Source organism: Oreochromis niloticus, linkage group LG11 (assembly GCF_001858045.2).
Source record: "Oreochromis niloticus isolate F11D_XX linkage group LG11, O_niloticus_UMD_NMBU, whole genome shotgun sequence".
In the NCBI taxonomy this organism is placed as follows: Eukaryota; Metazoa; Chordata; class Actinopteri; order Cichliformes; family Cichlidae; genus Oreochromis; species Oreochromis niloticus.
In genome coordinates, this window is record NC_031976.2 from 12950305 (window position 1) to 12973605 (window position 23301).

At 43.2% G+C, this 23301-nt stretch overlaps 1 protein-coding gene across 8 annotated transcripts in view; it reads right to left on the reverse strand.

Annotated features, from left to right (window-relative positions):
- Window positions 1-446: 446 nt before the first annotated feature.
- The window catches only part of LOC100701904 (zinc finger protein 516), a 48556-nt gene continuing 25701 nt past the window's right edge, over window positions 447-23301 (reverse strand). For 7 of the 8 annotated variants that reach the window (XM_025911439.1, XM_025911440.1, XM_003443635.5 and 4 more), the window contains 4 exons: window positions 18362-20586; window positions 14036-15346; window positions 10961-11065; window positions 447-4822 (listed from right to left, as the gene is read on the reverse strand). In XM_025911439.1, the coding sequence (XP_025767224.1) occupies window positions 4626-4822; window positions 10961-11065; window positions 14036-15346; window positions 18362-20129 (3381 nt within the window). In that variant the 5' untranslated portion in view covers window positions 20130-20586 and the 3' untranslated portion in view covers window positions 447-4625. Of the gene's footprint in view, window positions 4823-8070; window positions 8142-10960; window positions 11066-14035; window positions 15347-18361; window positions 20587-23301 lie in introns of all 8 variants that reach the window. The other variant, XM_025911442.1, reaches the window with a different exon arrangement.

Genomic DNA, 23301 nt, shown 5'->3' on the forward strand with positions numbered 1-23301 from the left:
AACTGTTGAGCTTGAAGATCTCAATGTTCTGAGTCTACATATCCCCTCTGATTCTCATCTGACTGTTTAGCTTGTGGAAAAGCAATTTATGGCAGCAAGCTGTTCTTCACCACATCATGATGTACATCGTGATGCTGCGTTACTGTTGACAACATGCTCAAATTCTAGTCGATAGCTGACAGTGACAGGAGTGACCGTGATAAGAATAATTTGTGTGATGGAAAACGAACAAACACAAAATGTTACCGTCAGTATTCAGAGACAACGGGCTGCATGGTTCTAGGTGAAATTCACACACAGGCGGCTTAAGTAACCGAGAAAAATGAAATCTTAAAAACCGTGAACGTGTGAAGCTTTTTCATCTAAACTTGGACTCGTTCAGTCACGCTGGCTGAGGTAAATTTAAAACAAACAAGTGAAAAAAAAGATAAAACGGTGCCAACAGGTGCCATTTTGTGTGTCTTTATTGTGGACATGACATTACATCTTTTTGAAATGATGTACAAAAGTATAACAGAACTGAGAATGGCTCAGACGAGGTAGAGCTTTCACATCGGCTTGCTGGCTTGAAAACTACACAGTATAAAAACAACCCGGAAAAATCAAATTAAAACAAACACTCCTGTCTGCTTCTGTCCTCTTATCCTGTTTTGAAGTGATAATAAATACAGATATCAACCAAATACATTTGGAATAATAATGTCTTCTAAGGTAAATTAATCATCGAGTTCATAACAAATTAAAAAAAATATGAATACGGACACAAATAATACAACTTAAGAGGCATGATAAAAACCCAACCAAAGAGAAAAAAGAAACAACACCTGCCAGCCCCTCTGGGAGGGCAAACCATGACTAGCTACTCAACAAATCCTACAGTTTAGCAAATAGACTAAAAACACACTTTTACATCTTTATGAAAAAATAAGCACTGCTGCGCCTAGCATTATCAAACCTCCCTTGAGGAAACGTAGCTAAAAAGCTGTACCACACAGCCGTCACAGAACAAATCATTTTGCATTCATATCTATAGAATCATTGTAACAAAATAAAAGGCCCAAAAAAAGAAACAAAATGTCTAAACCAGAAATTGCGCTGAAGTGTGTTAGCCGGCACCGTTAAAAAGACATTCTCAAAGAAACCTTAGCTAGAACTGGACAAAATAAGAATGGTTAAAGCACTAACCTAGTCTAAGTGCACTAAGTAATGCCATTTGGTTTCTACCGCTGTATATAAAGGGTTTGGTAAGAGTTTAAGAGATTAGAGATATACACTTTATATTACACTTACTCCTGCTTCATAGTTTTTCTAAGTCACACTTCGGAGTACAAATTCATAGCTGAGGAATTCATTTTAAAGGGACTTCTGTACAACATTGGTATTAGTACTACCCTACCTCAAAGGCTAGAGAATCCATTTCAAGTATTTTCACTAACCACACCTTCAACATACACCTTTGTGCATTGTTAGTCCGATTCAAGCACACGATATTGTATGCATAACTAAACAACCCAATGGCATAACAACCGTTTCATCACCCATTTGCGTAAAAACTACTGAGGTCTCAAAATAGATGGAAAATACAGTACTCTGTAAGCTCCGTCATCTACAACTGGTGTGAATTTTGAATCAGAGAAACCGACTGCTTTACTCTTCTTCAGAGTCTTGAGCTGCTTCGCTTTACTTCTCCTCTTCCCTAACATGCTGGGCATGGCGTATTCAATCCTGGGGGCTATTTTAAGGGTGAAGGACAAGTAAAACAAACAGCCCTGCTTGAAATCAGCCAATAAATGTTAGCATGCTTTCATTACAGAGGAGGTAGGATAATATAGAAAGCATCAAGACGGAGGCTGTAGTACACGGGAAGTTTAGTCAACCTCTAATACAGTATAAAGAGGTTTGAAATGCACACACACACACACACACACACTCACACACACACCTGTGTTAAGGCTGTGACAGCTCTACAATTCAGTGTCTCCACCTTGTGTATTTACTCATGAACTCTCTGATAGGCTGACCTCCTCACCTCTGGCTACTCTTTCTCTGACCCCCTCGAATGCAAAGCTTCACATCACCATTCAAAGAATCAGACTGACAGCCCGGGGGATGTTAGTCTGCATTAGCCTGCTTAAATGTTCTGGTAACCTAATCAGCTCTGCATTGTCGGTCCAATAAACACGCTGTTCTACAGGATGGTGGATACGTTTCATTATGTGCCCACTTTATCTTTTAAATAAAACCATTAAAGGCACAGCTTTAAATCCTAACACGAGAAGATCAACATCACGGTCACGTCTGTCCACTAAGACTGGCCGGGGACAGGAAGAAACGGCAGGACTAGTCGTGATTTTGAACATCTGAACAAATTTTTGAAACTGTGACTTTGCAAAGAAAATAAAAAAAGAATGCAGCACTTGCACTGCTGCTTTCTGCGGTTATTAAGGCCCCATCGTAGACGTCGAGTTGGTCGCTTGGCATGCTGTGCCATCACACACCTTGCTGTTACAGTGCATGTACCCGCTGAATAGGTGTCAGCCAGTAGCTCAACTACAGCACAAATAGGAGATGATGCAAAGAAATAGCTGTTTTTGTTTTCTTTATTTTTAAGTCTTATCTTTTCAGACATTTGAAAAATCTCTCTGTATAATCTCTGAGCTTCTGTGCCAACATATCGTTAAAACAGTGACAGTGGATGCGATGTCAATTTGGTGCTAACTCTGCCGTTCGTAAGGCGCCGGGTGACGGGTATAATGGGGACCTTAGATGGTATTCAGCCTGCCTATCTGTTTTGGATCAACAAGAGAGTAAAAGATGGAATTAGGGGCCTGGCTGCAGTGTTAATACCAGCGTGCTTCGTGCATGAGGTATTTACAAGGCTCCTTATCACAGTTTTGGATTCTTGTGAAATGTAGCCCATCGTTACCTATGTAACTCCTTTAACAGTCTTGCAACTCAAACCATTTCCTCTCAAAAAATATATTAAAAAAAACTGAAGTTGACTCATTAAGCTAAGGACTATCATTCAATTGAAAACGTTTAATCGACAGGCGTCCGGTAATTTTGTGTCATTTCTCTGTATGACTGTTTGTTGCTGGTGACATGCTCATGCTGGGTTCTTGGGCACAAGATTTATTTATTTTTTTAAATAAAAGCATCATGGTGGATTCCAGATAGAAAACAGACAGCATAAATTTTCAGCCATTACCGTTTATGTAAGGCAAAAGATTTATGCTTTCTAAGTCCGGCATAAGATGACATCATGAAATGGACATTTTTAAGAGACAGCGCGGTCAAAAGTTCAGAACTGCTCTTTAGCAATGGAAAATCTTAGGATGCATTTCTTCTCCCTAACATGATCAGCAGCGTATTTTTCTTTGCAATCTGGAGCCGACTTCTTCCTGCCACTTTCTTCCTGCTTTAGTGGAGTCCGCCTCATTTAAAGCCCAAATAGTCTGAGATGGTGACACTCTAATACGAACGAGTTACTGAGGAAAACTCCACTCAGTCCCTTCCTCTTAAATGGACAATAATTGAAGGGCCATAAAAATGGTATCCTCATTTATATTGCCTTTTTTATGAGCATACACCTCCATTACTGTTCTCTCTTTTTTGTCCCTTTCTGATCCTACCTCTCTCCATCTTTCTCTCTCTTTCTAATCACTAGCTCTAGAATGGTCACCGCACTCCCACCATTACACTGTCGACTGAAGGGGAGTGAGTTTAGCACACCTAAACACGCACACACACACGCGCACACACACACACGCTGACAGAAAGATGCAAGTCTTCTGAGTCAGAGCCCAGAGGAGACAAACTTGCTATGTGCCAGCTGGTTGTCGATGAACCGTAGAGCTTCTCGTCTTTCTTCTCCTGCTGTGTGTTGATGGTCAGTGTCCTGAGAAACGCACAAAATCTCACGTACAATAAAGCTTAAAAGAACAAAAAAAAAGAAAAGGTTTGTGGGGGCATCTACAGCAGCCATGCAATGCCACAGTCCTCGATCACTAGGCCAGCAGTTGCATCTGAGTTCAGTTTCTCTCCTTATTTACTTTCCTTCTCCTGTAAAGGAGCTGGCGGCAACTTTACTTGTTGGTACCTCCAAAAATGGCAGCAAGAGGCAACTCATCGAATTTTCAGGGCTCCCGTGATCAGAAATCATTTACAGGTCACACACCAACCTTCGTGATAAAGAAGACCCAATGAAGCAAAAGACTGAATGTTGGTAAGTCCAGCCTTCCTGCCAAAGAGAAACTTCACTCTTCACTTCTTCTGTGGTGAGAGGTGTGCACACCTGACCCACGCAGCTTCTTAAAGCAGATTTCCATCAGACGTCATTTCTATTAAAAAGACTTTTTCTGCTCTGGGCCGTCTTCGTGATTTTGAAATTTTCTAGCACAACTTGAACACGCTTTTTTACAGTGAAAAACAACAAAAAACTACAATAACCTTCAATGCAGAAAATTCTACATCATTAAAGGGTGACGGTGAAGAGGAAAGGCTCAAAAAGTGAACTTTTAGTCGTAGGTTCTTGTGTCTAGATCTGTGAATTTCAGGAACGGTGACAGAGCTTTGGGATTGTGTGAGAAGCTGGTCCAGGTTGTGATCAGATCAGCTGAAGGCGTTTATTGTTGCTGTTGTGGGTTTGGTGGGTGTTTGGCAGCCGGTCCTCCTCGCTCCCCATGGCTCAGTAACAAGCTCCTCCTGTCTTGGTACTGGCTGTTGTCAAAAGGCATATGGTGGACACTCTGGACATGTGTCTTTAGGTTCCCTTTCTGAGAGGCTCGGTATGGGCAGAGTTGGCAACAGAATGGCCTTTCCCCTGAGGAACACACACAAAGTTGAAAGGTCATATGGCGGCCAGAGGTGACACCGTACACAGAATTTAGAGAGGACAGGGATGTTTAAATATACGGGACAAAAATGATGCAAAGCATAGATGAGGCTTGCTGCACTGGGAATGGAAAAAGAAGGGGAGGAGGCAAGAGAACACAAGCAAACATAAGCAAAGACACATGGTGGCATTCAGCTAGAAGTACAGAAACACTCTGTAGGTTAAGTGAAGTCTTTATATTTATTTATTTATTTCTTTACATCTATTTTCACTTAAAAAGTTCTCTATCCTGACCCAGATGGAGTCCTCACCCTTTCCTGCCATCTGGAGAAGAGTGCCACACATCCCCCTGTCTGAAGAGTCCCACTTTTGTCTCCATGCGTTTCTCTCAATCACCTGGGCCACCCAGCGGCCCCCTACACAAACACACCCCCTCTCAAACACACTCTGTGCGCACCCTATACTCTCCCTTCTAATTAGAATGACCTACAATGGCACAGACACTTCTGAAAAAACAAAAAAAATAAATAAAAATAAGCAACGCACACCTGAACAAAACAAATGAGCGTGCCATTTAATTGCACCTAATTATCATTTTGATAAATGGAAGAATATCAAAGCGGGAAAACAAATGACTCCCCGCGCCCCTCCCGCACCCCTTCTCCCAGAAGAAGAAACAGGGAAATATAGCTGTTATCATACATCATCAGAAACGCAACGGTGAGAAAAGGAAGGGGGGCGGGGGCTGGTGTAAGACAGAAAGCGAGAGAGATAAAAAACAAAAAAGTATAATTAATCACACCGAAATCCCCCCCCCCAAAAAACCCAAAAAACAGCTGCAAAGACGGCGAGGGTGAGACGTGTGGGGGAAGCAAAAGCGAAAACCTCCGCGACACCGTCCTGCGAGGGAAAACATCACTGACGGGACCGGTGCACTACATTATACTAAAGGTTATCGTCACCGTAAAGCAGCGTCAACACTACATTTAATTGGACCCCTCTGCAGCGCCCGCTCCCATCACTCATAGTGTGTGTGCCTTAAGTCTGAGTTCACATGGGCGTGTGTGATATGCATGATTAATTATGATGGACGTGCTGCCTGTACAGCCCAGGTCTCTCTGAATGTCAAAGCAGAGCAGAGCAGCTTTAGCCCAATGTTCCCACTGACCCCGATCCTTACTCATCGTTTCTGCAATTTGTAAAGTTTGTTAATTACTTGTGTTCAGTTTCATTTCCACACAATCCTCTGGGTTCTTGTTGTATTTACACCTGCTCATAAACAAAGATGTTATAATACACTGTATGTGAAAGGTGAAAGTAGGAGATACTGGGATGTTGCCCAGTGGTTTGTTGACACCCTTTTTGAAGTGATTTTTGAGACCAGATACAAGAAGCAACGAGTGGCTTTCACTGTAAATCTGATGGTACTGCAGATGCATTCCCCACTATATTGTTTTTTATTCAACTCGATATAAATCTGACCATAATTTACAACGTTAATATTGACCTGTATTAAATGAGTCTTGAAACTAGTGATTCAGACTGTTGAGTCTTCAGAAAAATGTTAACTGGAATCATAAAACAAGTCAGAAATATGGACATTTTCTCACTGAGTTTTATACAATTTCACTTCTTTTTTGCAACCGCAAGAGTTGCCCTCTGCTGGCCATTAACAGAAATGCAGGATTAAGGCATTATCGCATTTTTATATACAGTCTTTGAATATTTGAGTATAATCGCATTTAAGATTTATTCGTTTCTATGCAACCCCAAGCTTTTTGCTGTCCTCTCGCCATGTGTACGATCTCAATCTCTCAATCTCTCGACAAAAACTGCCATGTTACCGCTGTTAACTGCAGTTAACAGCATCAGTTAGTTTGCAGTGTCAGTTAGGAAATCAGGATGAATAAAAGCAGTAAAGTTACATCTGCTGACATGATAACAGATGGTTTTGGTGTTTTTGTTGGAATTGTCATTTGAATGATTCGTTTATGCTCAAAATACCTGCCAACAGATATTTCTAGGAATCATCGCTTTCCTGAATTCTAGCTGCTTAAAGATTTATAAAGTTTGAATTATAGCAAATGAAGCGATTTTGTACATTAGAATCTACATGCTGTCATTTTGCAGTTGCAACACACTGACGAGCCCATGTGAAACTGTCTAATGTGCAGTGAAATTGCACTGCAGCAAAGCAGCAACTGCCCTTTGAGTTCAAATGCATACAGGAAAACACCTAAATTCAATATTTAACAACAAAAAAAAGAAAAAGAAACCTGGAAACACAAAATAGCATCACTTCAGTTTGATGATGTGAACAATTTCACTCATTTTATCTACTAAGCTATGTTCAGTGAGTTAATTCATTAACTAATCAACTGGGATTTCAAAAAGGCATTTCTTCATAAAGCATTTATGAACTGGTTATAGGTTGAATTTTTCGTTATGTCAATTTGTAACTGAAAGAAGTGTCAAAGTATGGGTACAGTTAGCCAAAATGCCAGGCAGAGCTATTCACCCTCTACACATGGATGCAGATTTAACTGTATATGTTTGAATGTGTGAGATCAGAGCCTGCATAGCCTTTCCAGTGTGATGAGGAAAAAGGGGGATGTGATATTTGTAATGACAATGTGGGAGGAAAAAATGCATCTCATGACAAGTAAAAAGCATGCGCTGTTCTTTAACCAATAATGCTTCCGCCTGATTTAGATAACTGCGGGGGAATCTACGTTGTAACTTACAATGTAACTGGAAATCCTTTTTAACCCTATGCAGTAGCCTTCCACGTCATTCAGTCACTGCGGGCTCTTTCGATCTCATGTGTAGTTACATTTCTCGGTAGATGCACATCCGGTTACGCCGTAGTTTTCCCGTAGACGTCTAAATCAGGCGTTAGTTTGAAGTATCCCAGCCTTTTAGTGTAATGGCGCAAACCTCATTGTTTTCAAAGCAAAAGTGAAGCTCGTCAATGAGACAACTGTGAATACACACTCTTACGTCAGGTGTGATCCAGCAGCATGTGAGAATGCCAGGTGTTAATGCCATGTGCAGAGGGCGCCACATGTGAATGTTAAACATGAACAAAAAAACACACACACACACACACACACACACACAAAGGCTGTGAAGCTGAGTGACTGACACAGACACGCACATGCAGAGGTGAGACAGTAACATTCAGAAACATGCGGGAGCGATGAGCGAGCCCAGTGATTAGCCATTGTGCCACATACTTGTTTGGGAGCTTCAGAAGCGGTGGTGTGAGCGTCAGTACCTCTGTGGAGTCCGTTAAAATCAAACCCAACTGTGGGGGGAGAAGGAGGATTGGGTGGGTGGGGGGGGGAGAGGAAGAGGAGGAGGAGGAAGGAAGGGGAGGGAGGATTTGGTTAAACGCTCTACCAGATCCACACAAGCATTTTTTTTTTTTGGTCTACCACCACCACACAAACAAAAAGCATTCTGCCACCAGCACCCTTGTTAATAGAGGGGAGCTGGCAGTGATGATGGTGATGATGATGATGATGACGATGATGGTGGTGGTGGTGGTGGTGATGATGGTGATGGAATCTGGTGGAGGCGAGTCGGTGATTTAATATGACGCATGTTAATAGAGGCCTCGGGGTGGCTGGCCTTTTCTGTGCGTGTGCACGTCCATGCTGAAGACAACTGTCGGTGACAACATTAATTACAGCCCCTGTGAGTGTTTTCAGAGCCTGTGCATGGGCATCTGTGTGTGTGTGTGTGTGTGTGTGTGTGTGTGTGTGTGTGTGTGTGTGTGTGTGTTTACAATAGAGCTTGGAGGGAAGCTGAGCTCTGCATCACTTACCATTTGGCCTCTGTCACTTAGAATCACTGGCTGTGCCACATATCATTCACACTCTCTATAAAGAAGCTACTTATCTCACTGTCTACTGTGATCACCGCTGGCCCGGCTGATGGACATGACAGGACAGGAGAGGGAAAGGAGAAGAAGAAGAGGAGGAGGAGGAGGAGGAGGCAGGAAATCAGGCAGCCAAGGAGAAGAGGGTATGTGAGGACAAAAAATAAAAGTGAAAATTAAAAAGAAAGAGAGAAAGGGAAAAGGAGGAGAGGGAAAGAAAGTGAGGGGAGGGGGGGAGGAGAGTGGGGGAGTCAATGGATAAAGGAAAAACAGGGATAAGGAGAAAGGCAAAATGAGACAGACGGAGGAGATAAAAAGACTGTAAAGGTGACAAGATGTGGAAACAAAAAGGAAAATTACTGAAGTGAGAAAGAAGACAAAGGATCTAGGAAAGGAAATGAAAGGGAAAGAAAGGAGGGGAATGAAAAGGAGAGGGAATAAGTGAAAGTAGAGGAAGAGCCGGAGTGTCTGAATCAAGCTGTTTAGTGAATGGCATGCAAATGGATTCGTGAGGCTGGTGTGGACAAATGCTGTTCTGCTTCATTAGAATGCACAATTCCATCTCTCTAATTGACATGTAATTAATAATGTATACAATTTGTCACAGGTCAGTATCCGGAGCAAATCATGTTTCAGTTTAAAAAATAGAGACAGCTGCCCAGCCCAGGGCGGGGAAGGACTCACAGACCGGTTGTCACACTCAACTGAACAAAAAGATCTGTTTTGATTTATTTTGCAGGATGCCGGGACGGAGCGGACGTACGGGGAGCCTGATGATGAAATATTGTTGGGAATGTGAATCCCTGTGCATATATCCTCTATATCTCATGTCGGCGTTTCTGGGTGGATAGATCTGTGTGCGCACAGGTGGTACAGGAATGAGTGACTGGTGAGAGAGGGGCTAGAAACTGGGAACATCTAAGAGTGCGGGAATAGCAAGTAGCTAAATAAAGTTGTACATGTTAAAGTAGAGCTCTGGACTTCCTTCCCTCGTTCCCCCCCTTATTTCATATCTTTTGCATTTTGGATAATTTAATGGTTTCTGTGACTGATGTTTTTGCACCTTGACTACTATACCATTTATCCTCTTTGAGTTGCTCTGTATAACTTTAGAAAGTCATAGTAGAGAACTTACTGCCAGAACTTTTCAAACAATAATCTTTGGTTTAGGGTTTCGAGATCCGGAGCTTTATTTAATATCTTAAAAATAATTAATATAGCTGTGCTCAGTGGTTTAAATGATATTACATTTGTTATAAGCTTGGGATTTTTTAGATTTTAGAGAAAACAATCACATTTTCTGTTACATTGTAATAAAAATGTATTGTATGTATTGTAAATTTTGCTTACTGCAGTCTAGGGTTGTCACGATACTAGATTTTCACACTCAGTACTGACATAGAAAACTACAGTAACAAAATGGTGTGTATATGTGATGAATATTTTAGGACTGTATGAGGTAATGCAAAAAAAGGCAATGTTTTGGAACCACTGTTAATCAAATAGATTTGGCACTGTAGGCTGTCACTGCTTCTCTGTAGACTTTATCAGCTTCAGTCTGGGATTTTAAGACTTTTTAGACACAAATAATTGTGTTATCCTGTCACTATCTATTAATATTACAGACAGGCAGGAGTGATAACATTTGTTGGGTAACTCACACATTAATATTATCATTTTATCATCGGCCATAGGCCTTAATGATAACCCAACAGACGGCTAATGCTGCTGTTGGGTTATTGCTAATAGGTAACGTTAAGGTGTGCACTGGCCAGATTAATATTTATTATAAATGTTTTAACACTTCAGTGTTGTTAAAATGAGAGCTTCACTGTTGTTTAGTATTGTGAACGCCAATTATTCCAATCGCTAGTGAAGTTGTGTCAATTTGAGGAGGCGAAGATGGCCGCGTTGGTGTCAATACTGCTGCAAATAAGCATCTAATCTGTCATTTTTACTATCAATTAGCACATTTGCAGCCCTACTGCAGTCATAGGATTTCACTATACTTAGTTCATATGAATGGCCTTTTGTCACAGTCAAATGTGCATTTGTTAGATTTTTTTTTTTTCATTGTTTCTTTTTTTTGTGACAAGCAAATGTTGTGAAATCCACCTCAAAAAAAGTGAAGACAATTTTAACCCAAGGCTTAGACACTTCTACATAAGATCCAGCATGTGTGTGACAAATATGTACTTGCTTTTGTTTGGGGGGGGGTTTCAGTGCGTAATGGCTGTATCTACCTGTATGGGATCTCATATGAGTTCGCAGGTGGCTGGGCTGGCTGAAACTCTTCCCACACTCATTGCAGAAATACTGTCCCTGCCGCATGAGAGACCTCAGCATCCCTGCGCACACACAAACACGTGAGGGAGGAAACACAGGATTAAATGGTGGCTCTGCAAATTCCAGAGGTCAAAACCACTGCAAGCCATTTAGAGGAGGCCAAATGCAGTGAATTTGAACTTTTGATTCTTAGAACAGAGATAAAACAACAACATATATATACATATATTTAAAAAGAACAGATATCAGATGTCAGTGTAAGAAAATGGACTATTAGGGAACAAAAAATATTGCATAGTCTTTATATTTTAGGATTTTTTTTATTAAAAGGGGTCAAAAGTGAACATCAGAGTCATATTATTTCAAACAAGTAGACATTTTCACGTGGCAGTTTTTCCACAGCTTGACTAAAGACGTAAAGGTCGGATTCAGGCAGAAAGTGAGTGGGTGTACATAAAGCGCAGAGCCTGGCTGGAGCGGTGGAGGTAGGTAGCATCAGTAGTGGACTCGCGCAGGCATCATTAGTATGTCTAATGTGTCATTATGAGCGGCTAGCTCCAGGGGCTGGACTGCAGCTGTCACACAGCATCATCTCAGAGGCTGACAGCCAGACACACAAAGCGCGCACACACACCGCATAAATTACAGGCAATTAAAACGCCCCGGCTGTGATGTGCCCGCTCCGCTGCCCGTGTGTCACATGTCAGGTGTGTGTGTGCGCATGTGTGTGTTGGCATGTGTATGAGTTATAAGAGTTGTATATATGCGTGTTTGGGCCAAGGGAGGAAAGTGAAGCACGGGCTGTGGCACACACTGGCATCATTTAGACACACACACATAATAATGCAACAACTGCGACATTACATGCACCGCTCACCTTTACATGTTAATGTCCTTAAATAGCAAAAAGATATCAACTTGTTGATAACACAGGATCATAAATCACAGTCTTCTTTGATGGCACATGACTAAACGGAGACTCCCGGGCTTCGGCCTTTTTGTTAGGTCCTGCTTTTACGCAGTTATTTTTAATAACTAAGCATTTACACAAAAACCGTCAATTTGCCATGCCAGCTTAATGCGGGTCAACAGGATGAACTTGTAGATTTTATTCTGCCGGAAAAGTTTGCAATGCTACTTTTGCACACATCCTGCGAGAAGAATCTGCGAAACCTTTAGGTAAACAAAATGAAACAGAGAACTCACCGACGCCTTTAACGCTACATGGATTTTACTTTAAAATTGATTTACAACAAAGGGAAAGCGCGGGAAAATCAATCAACTTTTATCTCGCCACATCTAATGAGAGCTCTGAAGCTATAACGAGGCAGTATAAGAAAAACGCCACCAGGAAATTAATTGTTAAGGGGACAAGAAGCCCGCCTGTGCTTTGTAAACCAGATGGAATGCATACTAAAAAGTGGTTAAAAAGAGCAGGAATTCACCATAAAGAAACCTGCTCTGTGTTCATAATTTCGACAGCTATGCAGCAAAGACACGTCACTCGTGCTGGATTTTTCTTTTCCCCCCTGCGTTGCATGTAAATGTAGGGGCAGGACGAGGACGAGAGACATTTAAGGATGGTCTACTTAATGACAACACACATGCGTGCTTGCCTTTGACCTCTCTCGCTGACAGAAAAGAGGCCTGGAGATTCAGGGGTGCTTTCACTGAGGACGCGTAAACACCATAAGCTTAAGGCCTGGCATATACCTGGGAAGTGCCCAGTACTCTGGTACATTTGTGTATGTGTGTAGGCAGAGAGGGAGGGATGTAGGGGGGGCAGCTGCGGGAACAAGGAGGACAGGGATGCGGAAGAGGTGACAGAGAGTGTCTCTGGCAGCCCGACTGCTGGCCTCTGGATACTCTACTTCTACTCTGGGCCGCCAGCCCTTCTCACTGACGCACTAATGAAAGACAAGACAGAGCTGGACGGAAAACACAAGCAGACACGCGCACACTCGTACACATATTACAGAGAGAAAGGGAGAAAGACTCAGTTGCTCAAAAAAGGTCACTTTATCGCATGTGACTCAAAGGGCTAAGGCAGATCGTGACGATATGCGCCTGGACGGGTGACAGCGATGTCATGCGTCTGCTCTGGGGCTGTTGTCTTTGACCCCTGGCTCCACACAGCCCCACTTGACCTCAGAGACACAACTGAAAATGGGCAAATAATACGGATGTTCGGTAATGACCATTTCCAAAGCAGCTGGTGGGGTAATTATTCTGTCTCATCTCTCTCTTTGCCTCTTCTGTTCCCTCTCTCTGTTTTTCCTCCCTCCATTCGCATCTGTGCGAGTCTCTCGTCAGGCAGAGCCGTGACCTAAACAGTTTGTGACAGCTTTCTGGGAGAGTGGAGCTGGAGAGTAGGCATGCCTCGCAGACCTGAGAGTAGCAAAGGTTCTCTCACGTCTTTCACGATTACAAAAAAATAAATAAATAGAGGCTACACAGACACACACACACGTTCCTTTTCCATCTAAAAATTTCAGGCACATATGGACACACATGCTGCCTCAGATAAAGACTTCCATTATGCCTCACAAACATGCGAGCACACATGTGCGCTCGTTTAATGGATCCCATCGTTATTAAAAATCTCATCAGTCTGGAGCGGCGTGTGTGTGTGTGTCTGTTTGCCTGTCGATCACTTTCTCCCAGATGGAGTGCCAAGTGTGTGAGATAAAGAGAAATATGTGTGCCTGCTCTACAAGTTTGGATGTTTGGGGCTGCTGGTGTCTTTTTCTTCTTTAGCTTGTCAGGTTTAATCACTTCTACTCATATCAGCTGAAAAAACAAGTTGCTCAGTCACTGGAAAATACTCCTCTACATACTCCTGACATTTGGCAAAGCCAAGGCCCTCTGGGCATTTTGGATGTGAGCTTATGATGAGGGACTTTCTGCAGTGCAGCTTTTTTTCCAATGTTTGGCATTATAAAAATACAATAAAACACAACTTGGACTACGCCACTGCTAATTTTCACAAACAAAAGTAAATCAGCCATAAAAATAAATAAATTGATGCCTACCAGTAGGATCCATGAGGGCATTGGCTGCACCCCAGCGGTGGTACAGGGTAGCAAATTCATGAGGGCTGTAGTTTTTGAGGAAGCCGAGGACGTCACTTGGCGTCTCTGGTGTCTCTGTAATCGGCTCCTGCTTTACCTCCCCGCGAGCCTCTGAAGGTAATGAAGAAGAGGATGAGGAGGGAGAGGAGGAATTCTGAAGAGCGCCACCCTGCGCCTGCAAGGCACCAAAGTTGTGTCCTGCAGTTGAACTATGGGTAATGGTGCTGGGCCTCGTAGCATTAGCCCGAACCTGGCTGTGAGGGTTAGGAAGCTGCTGATGAGGGGTGCCCCTAGCTCGACTGTACTCTGCTAGGCCGTGTTTGCTAGACAGCATGAAACCCAGTCCCTCTTGGGGCAACAAGTAGCGGTCAGCTCTGGAAGATGTAGCGGAGCCAGCAGTTGGGGCTGAGGGGCGTGAAGGGGTGCCAGTGTTCTTCTCCAAGGAGCTGGAGGATGACAGCGAGCTTCCCCGTGGGTACACTTCCACTTTGGGTCTGAAGCGTGACTGATGAGTGTGGTCCTCCGTGGGTCTGATGTTGCTGCTGCCTGGCCGTGCTGCGACTCTCCCAGCTTGGGTGCCCAAGCTAGAAGAGGGGCCCCTTGAGGATGAGGTGCAGGGGGCAGAAGATGATGATGGTGTGGCTGAATAACTGGCTGGCTTGCTCTTTTTTAGAGTCTCACTAGAGCACGCCGGAGGCCGTGTGCGCTGGGTACGCGTCAGTGAAGGGAGAGGCTGACACTCCTTCCCTTCCAGGACAGGTGGAGGTCCTGTGCGTCTTCTGGAGGATAACGAACTGTCCTTGGAGCCTTTCGAGTTGGTTTTAAGAGCCCATTTAGGAGCCAGATTGGAACTATTGCCATTAATGCGGTGAGCCACAGTCTGGTGCATCCAGAGCACCTCGGGGTAGCGGGTGGAGTGAGAGCAGAAGGAGCACTTGTGGCTAGGGAGGCTTTTCTTGTCCAAGGCTAAAGAGGCTATACCCCTGATGCCCTCAGCCCTGACACATAGATCCAAAGGTGCTACGCTGGGATCAAGTGCAGTGGACTGAGCTGAACGGTAGCCAGGAGGGGATGTAGAGTTGTTTACTCCCTGAAGAAGCGCTTTCTTAAGTTTGGTATTACTGCTGGGAGTTCCTCTGTCCGAGCTGGGACTGGGAATGGTGCTGGATCTATCTTTGGAGGCAGGTGGATGTTGGACACGGACATGAGTTAAATAGGCCTGTGAATCTGTGGCGACAAAGTCACACATGCTGCAGATGTAAGGCTTCTCATCTGTAGGGAAAAGCAACAACAACAAAAAGGTCAGTGGCTACAAAGGAAGTCATATTGATTATAGTTTAATAGACTTAATAGTCAACCCAGGGATCATTACTTTCACATTCATGTTGGTTCATCTAGATGTAGTTTTGGTAAATGTCCACCAGGGAGCAGTATTGATCAGTCCTTCCAAAGCCTCTCTTTTTATTTCATGCATACTAAAATAAAACAATTATATCTACTATTGCAAGAATATACACAATAGCAGAAAACAAAACATAATTACATTTTAACATTTGATTAGCTATTTATAAGATTTGGTATTTGTTCAGTAATACTCTGTGACCATGCAAGACTCATGTGAAGGTTATGTATAAATATTTGAATATTATTTCAGAGAGATGTACATTTCCTTGGCAACTGCTGGGCTGTTTTATAGTCCATATGGATTGAAATAGTTACAACATAGCATCAAACATTGCCATAGAGTTCAATAAACTCCTTATTGACATATAAACAAATGAGGAGTGTTACAGGGCTGTAAAACTGGTTTATTTACTGGCACGCTCTTATGCTGGCACTGCTTTACATTGCATGTGTTAAATGTACTGAGCCAATGCTGCTAAGTCATGCAGGTGCAGTTCTATAAACTCCCCACAAGGTGGCAGTTGTGACAGGTTTCTAACAGTGAATGTCATTGTTATGACTGGATAACTATTTCCGTAAGTGTCCAAATTTTCAACAGGAACAGAGATCATTAATAATGATATCAAACTGAATGTAAACTCTAGTAATAGATGTAGAATGAGCAGCAATATTTGGATGTGAAAAGGTTTTAAATAAAAAAATATATATATGTGAGGAAGAACAATCCTAAAATTAGACTTTTTCAGTATGAAAGACTGCCAGAGGCAGGGTAATCGCACATGTATGATAAAATACATCAGATACTCTAAGTAGCACATTATTGTATTCTCCATAATCCCTCCTCCGTTTTTACAGCACCAGCAATCTGCCATCTGTTTTTCATTTGGCTTCCTGTTGGCAACGTTGGCCAGCGCTCACAGCCCAGGACCCTGCCAAAGGTAAAGCTTGGGACAGGGTGGACTACCAGTTAGAGTGGAACAACTGATGTTTTCTTGTTACCAAACCAGTACTTTTATTATTCAGTTAATAACCAGTGGTGTGGGGTCATGATATAAAGGGTGGAGTACACAATATATGTGTATTAGTAAACACAAATTTTTAAAACAAAATTAACATTTTCACAAATAGTGTGGTGGCTCGAAAGGAGCGTCCTCTCAGCCTGTATGGCCCCTCACTGGAAAGTGACGCTATAAATAACCAATCCCTCAAACATCAGGCGGCTTGGCTGGCTCAGTGGTAAGAAGAGTGGATGAGTGACAGTGGAAGTGTCACAGGAGGTAACCTTAGAGATTAGAAAAGAGTCAGCAGGCAGACGAGGAAGAAAGGTAACGAGGAAAAGGATGGATGGCCAGATAAATAAAATCTTTTGCTGCTTGAGAATAAAACAAATTAGTTCATCGTTGAATCCTGAATACGTTTTCATCGATAAATGTTAATTAAATGTCTCAACAGCCTGATCCTGACACCCTCTGTGTCTAAAATCCAACCTGACCTCAGTGACAGTGATCTCTTATGAACAGACGTTATCTAAGCTAGATAGCACTGCTCGGATATTGGAACGGGGGATTCAGCCGTGTTTGCTACCTTCATTTGACCTTTGCCCTTCCCTCGATGAAGCAATGTGCACACTAAACTATAATTTTGCATCACTGTTGTACACACATTTCACAGTAAAAATATTTTTTAAATGTTTAAAAGAGATTTTAGGCATTTCTAGTATAACTCTAAAACAATCTCACACAGTCAAGCGCAGTGTCAGATTGTTCTTTTTAGAGAGTGAATTCCTCACAGTGCTGCACAACTATAAAAAAAAAAAGCCGAGCCGGCCTTCAATGACTTTTTGATGTTCCCAGTAATGCTAATAATTTGTTATTATATAATAAACAATACCAGCGTGTTAAGGGAAGCAAGCAAACATGTGTTCATGGCTAAGACACAAATCAGAGAGAGAAAAAAAATCATATTCACACACATATAAGTGGGAGGGAGGTGAGGGGAGTTTCCTGAGACAGGAAGACCTGAAATAGCGCACAGCTCGATCAGGCCTGAAGAAATGCTGCTGCTATTTTTGCATTTCTGTACTAGCAGGGAGGAAAAGAAACAATCACAACAGTTCTATGCTATCCGCCGTCCCGTAGCTATGCAGACAGAAACCTGAAGTTTGAAAGATAAACAGCAGAGAGCTGTAACGCAGGAATTCTTCCTTTAGCATTTTTAACCCATGATTATGGGTGTCCTTTCTTCTTCTTCTCCTTTTTTTTCTTTGCTTAGCAGTGTTTATTGGTTGTGGAGGTGGAAAAAAATGATAGGCATTCCAAAAATGTCCTCTGCTCTGCTGACATGCTGCTGAAAGGCACAAACTCTCATTTAACTGCTAACCGTTCATTGTTTACATAATAATAGCACTGTTGTAAACTGACTTTCCGGCAACTGTTAAAGTTTATTGACCATATTAAATGGCATCTATGAGCAGCACTCTGTTTTTATGGAGTGCCGTGCACAAATATGTAACTTGGACGTTTTGCCACATGGTGGCTCTACTTCCCACTCTATAAAGACTGATGAGCTGAGAAGCTGCAACTTCACAAAGCACATTTCATCAGCAGATATTTACTGCAAGGCTTTAAAAGCACTACAATCACTCCTGAGCCTAAAATCCTTCAAGATATGGTTTTACACTTATGTTTCACATTATATTTTGATAGAATTGTTGGTCATAGCTTATTTAACTAGACTCCTTATCATCACATTAATTAATCCTCAGCTCTTTGCTTATATTATATATTATATATTATGTGGCGTCTATAATGGAAGAGGGTTATTTCAAACAAATAAAAAGGGAATAAAACAAGATTAGGCCAATGGAAAATACTGTTTACTAACCCGAAAGCTCTCCAGAGTTTGCAGTACCCATCTCTGAGGCCTGGTCTCCAAGGGTGGAAGCTGGTGGAGAATCTCCATACCCCGGGGTGCTGGGCCAGCTGGGAGAGCCTGATTCTGGGTCGCTGGTGGAGCCCCATCGCTCATCTCTTGTGCTTCTTTCCTTGTCTCCAACAGAGGCCCTGCCTCCATCCTTCCTGTGAACCCGCTGGTGGACGATCATCTGGTGACGGCTGCGGAACACCTTGCCGCACTCGAAGCACTCGTTGGACTTGGAGGAAGAAGCTTGCGACTGGGATGGGCGCCTTCTGTCCTGACGAGACGAAGGCCGGTACTCGGAATCACTGAGGCTGTCTGGTGTCCGGTCCCCTGAAGAGGTGTGGCTTCCCAAACCGGAGCTGCTGCGTCTGCCCGAACTGCGTTTCACTTGACCTTGCAGGACATAACGGCTGCTCTCCTTCTCAAAAACCACAGCAGCACCGGCTAGGGCTTCCTCTCCGATACTTCCTGCCCCGCATGAGGCCTTGTAACTAGACTCCACTGGCTCCACAACCCTTCCTTTAGTGGCTAATTGCCAGGCCTGGTAGCTGCAAACTGGATCTAGCTCTGGGATTCTTTGACCCATCATCTTTTCCTTACTTTCCTCCTCTTCATCCTGGTTCTTTCCCTCAAAAGGCTGGAGGTTTAAGTAGTCAAGGAAACGTTTCTTAGCTGCTGGGGAGTCCTCATCGTCATTGGGCCTCCCTTGGCTCGGGGACTTCCTGCTATAGCCGAGACTGTGAACTTTATCGTGGGCTCTTAGGCTCTCTCTGTTGTGAAACAGGTTTCCACATTTGGAGCACATTTGGTAGACAGAAGTAACGGAGCCGGTAACAATATCAGGATCCTGGGCTACATCATTGATGGTGGCTGGATGCTCAGTTGACTCTGCTTTTGACCGTGACCTAGATTTGGTGTTGTGTGTTTTCATGTGAGATTTGAGAAACCACGCTTCGCGGAAACGTCTCCCACAGATGCGACAGCAGTGATCCAGGATCCCCGCGTGTTTCTTCATATGTGACTTCAAGAACCAGGATTGGGAGAACACCTGACCACAAGTCTCACAAGGGAAGGTCCCGTCACTCTGGGGCTGGATGACGTCAGCTTCGGTCGCAGCCTCCTCCTTGACAGCGGTCTCCTCTTCTGTGTCTGCTGTTATGTGGACCTTCTCAATGTGGCTGAGGAGCTGGTCTTCCCGCTGGGCCTCGTAGCCGCACAAACGGCAACAGTAAGGCCGCTGCTCAGTGACGGACTTTTCCCTTTTCATGCTCCTCACAGGGACTTTCCTACGGGTTTCCTCACCACCATCCCCATTTATCATCCGGTTACAGGCAGAGCTGCTCTTGGTTGGGCTGGTGCCTCCATCGAGACCCTCTGAAACCCTCATCTCCTCCTCCTCAGCAGCACCCTCTTCATCCTCATTGGAGTGGTGGCTAGACAGCGTGCCCAGCTTGTGACTGCGAATGTGGACTTTGAGGTTGCCCTTCTGCGAGGCTCTGTGGTCACAGTAGGGGCATTTGTAAGGGCGTGCACCCGTGTGGCGTCTCATATGCTGCGACAAAGAGCTAAGGAAAGGAAAGCTGCGTCCACAGATGTTGCAGTCGTAACTCCCAGGAGTTTTGTCGTCCTCGGCCTCCATCTCATTTTTAGGGTTGGCTTTGTCTATGCTCAACTTCTCCTTCTGACCTCCTGCCTGAGTCTCCATTACGTCCACACTGTCTCTGGGATTCATGGTATGAATTAAACTACCCTGTCTAGGTGGCCTCTCATAAGCTCAAACAGTATTTATAACTACTGCTATCTGCAGCTGTACATCTAGAGATGTCTTTGTTGGCAAGTTGAAAACACTATCTGCCTTCAATCATTCGATCAGGCTACCAATATAGCAGCTCAAGTCCGGTCACTGGATGCCACGCAATATAGCCATCCTCGGTGACTCAAATCACAAACAGCTACTTGTCATTTGCTTTCTCAGAGTCGAAAAGGTCGGCATATAATAACTGAGATTTAAACAATCTCTTTGTCAGAATAATGTGAAAGTTTCACTCAGTTTCATGTCATTGTGTCGGTGGAGTGGCATGTCTGAAGGTGTCTGCCTCAGAGGAGGCCATTCGCTACTCTTCTGGTCTTCATTGTACTGCCAAACGGCGAGCGTTCTTTAAGTGGTGACCCGCACGTGTACCATCCACCTGTGAATAAAAATGAGAAAGGCATGTTAGTTCAGCTACAGCGCATCATTTCAAGAAGCCTTTTAGTTTTCTAAATCCACCTCAACGAGCCACTGTAGTGGCTGTGTACACGGCCATAGATGTATATGCTTATCAGATGTCTTTGCACCTTTTACTATGATGTAGCTCTAACGTATAAGTGTCTGTGTGTTAAATCTGCTTCATAACCATTCATGCGTGTCCCTGAATTGTACCTCCAAAGGCATGTAAAGCTGCACAGCTTGGACTTGTTTTGTACATAGACTCCCAACAGATAAAGTCAGCAGTCACTGACAGCACTGGTGAGAAAAAGACACAATGAGCCAAATGACTCATCCATAGCTCTCATTTCAAGTCACACTTTGAAATGATGGACTAATCTTGTCACTTTTTACAGCAGAACATTTTAAAAAAGCAGCTGCAAAATCTTCCTTTTGAGGTTTCATAATAGAACTATTACAGTTACTATCAACCTACAGTTAGCACTTTGGTATGAATACTTTATCATGAATGCAGTTCCATGCTCATAATAGCAATGTTTACAAGTTTAGCAAGTATAATATGCTCTAATATAAATTCCAAGAGTAATCATTGCTATTGAGCACTAAAATCAAAGTTCAGATTCTGCCATTAGTTTTGTATGTATTCATAAACATGTATTCATATACATACCATAGTATGTATGCATACCCTATTCAAAAAGCAGCTTCCTAACCTTTCTTGGACCTCAAAGCTCACTGTGGTGATAAACACTTGACCTTCTTGCCCACCGAACAGCCTGACAAAAATGTACAGGCTTTAGGTGTGTGTGTGTGTGTGTGTGTGTGTGTGTGTGTGTGTGTGTGTGTGTGTGTGTGTGTGTGTGTGTGTGTGTGTGTGTGTGTGTCTCTATAGGACACTGTGAGTCTGTATCTTGCACTGTATGCTGCCACTATGCACGTGCATGTGTGTGCTGTGATTGTGCATGAGTCGGGTGGGGATGTGGGTGGGAGGGGAGCGTGGGGGCTCTGACACAATGGCTGAGTCGACACTTTACACAATCAGGGTTGTAGTCGGGTGGGGGTGGTGCTGGAGGAGTGATGAGGGGGGGTCGCTTTCACATCAGCAACATCAGCAGTGCCACCATATTCCCTCCCCACAGTGGCCTCATGCACCCGCCTCAACTGACTCTATCACATGACAGGGATCTTAAGTACACAACAGGAAGTGGCTCTTCAGACAGTTTGCTTTGCTCTATTTCTCGAACTGGAGTTGAATGGGGTCAGAGAGAGAGTCAAACAGAAAGAGAGAGATAGAGAGAGCGATGAGACAAACAGAAACTTCCGTGTTGACTGCATACACAGTATTTCCATGAACAGGTGAAATACTGATTTTCTTAAACTGTTTGTGTGTACGCCATTTGTTAAACTAAGAATCCTTAAAATCCAGCCCTAACCTGAATTAGTCATAGTGTACCATGTATTCTGTTCAAAGTGCCTCCTTTTCACCATATTGACGTTTTTCCTCATGGGCTGTCCCACTCTTCTCACAATACTGATTAAAAGGTCATTCACATCTTTATTCTTTTCTACCCGTCAGCTCATTAAAACATCAATGCATAAGACAGCCCTGTTGATTTAAAACAAGGAAACATTTTCCTTTATAAAACCGGACACATCATATAAGTTACTATCACAAAACTCTCAAGCATGAAAAGATTTCCATGGGAAACCTGCCTGAAAGTGTGAACTATGTGAAATCTGACTGACAACATTATTACAGGCTTTTACATAAAGTGTCAGAACCCGTGAGCTGAGTTACTGCCGAGCTCTAATTATAAGTGGATAATTGATCATAATCATAAGAGTATAAGGTGGTGGAGGAGGAAAGTTAGCACCAGAACAATCATGTGTCTTAAATTCTTGCACTGAAAATGACTACCCTGCGCCAAAGCTATCTATCTATCAAGAATGATTTATGCTATTGAAATCAGCCTCAGTAGGCTACCATGCTTCCTCTGGGCGAGCTTAGTCTGCTAAGATTTCTAGTGAAGACGTACCATTGCTGCCATGAGTACACCTGTGCTTCACATTACCCTGAAACAAAGTACTGTATCAGAAGGAGACAACTAACTGTCTAAACAAAATACAGTTAATCATAATCTATTTCCGTTTAATTGAAAACTCTCAACCTGTAAAGGCATACACAGTGTTAAGGGCATGGCTTTGTGGATGGCAGTGACATTCAGTTGTTTGCATAACCCCAATGCAGGTGATTAAATATGACCTTTGTGGTCCTTTTCAAAGTTTTTATATATAAATTTAAAAAGATCTCAGTATGTAAGGCCCCTGGCAAACAGGCCTAGAGAGTGGTCTAGGAAAATTGTTTTGGTTGCTAGCAGGTTGCTATGGTCACCCACAGTTTGCAAGGAAAAACTGGCTTGTCTGCAATCACTTGGAAGCTGCTTTCCGAATGAGAAATAAAACTGTGAAAAGTCCATGTGCAAAAGTTGTTCCTTTTGAAACGTGCCGGACACAGCGTTAAGGCACAACTTTTATTTGAAGGCAAATGTTCTCCGTTTCAGGTTTGAATAGCACTTTTTCACGTTTTGCTACGCTCAGTTGCCAGGAGTTTGCCATCGTCCATACAAACTGCAGCAATTTGATGGAAACAAAAGCAACTCCAAGGAGGTTTTTGGTACGACACCCTCTTTGATAC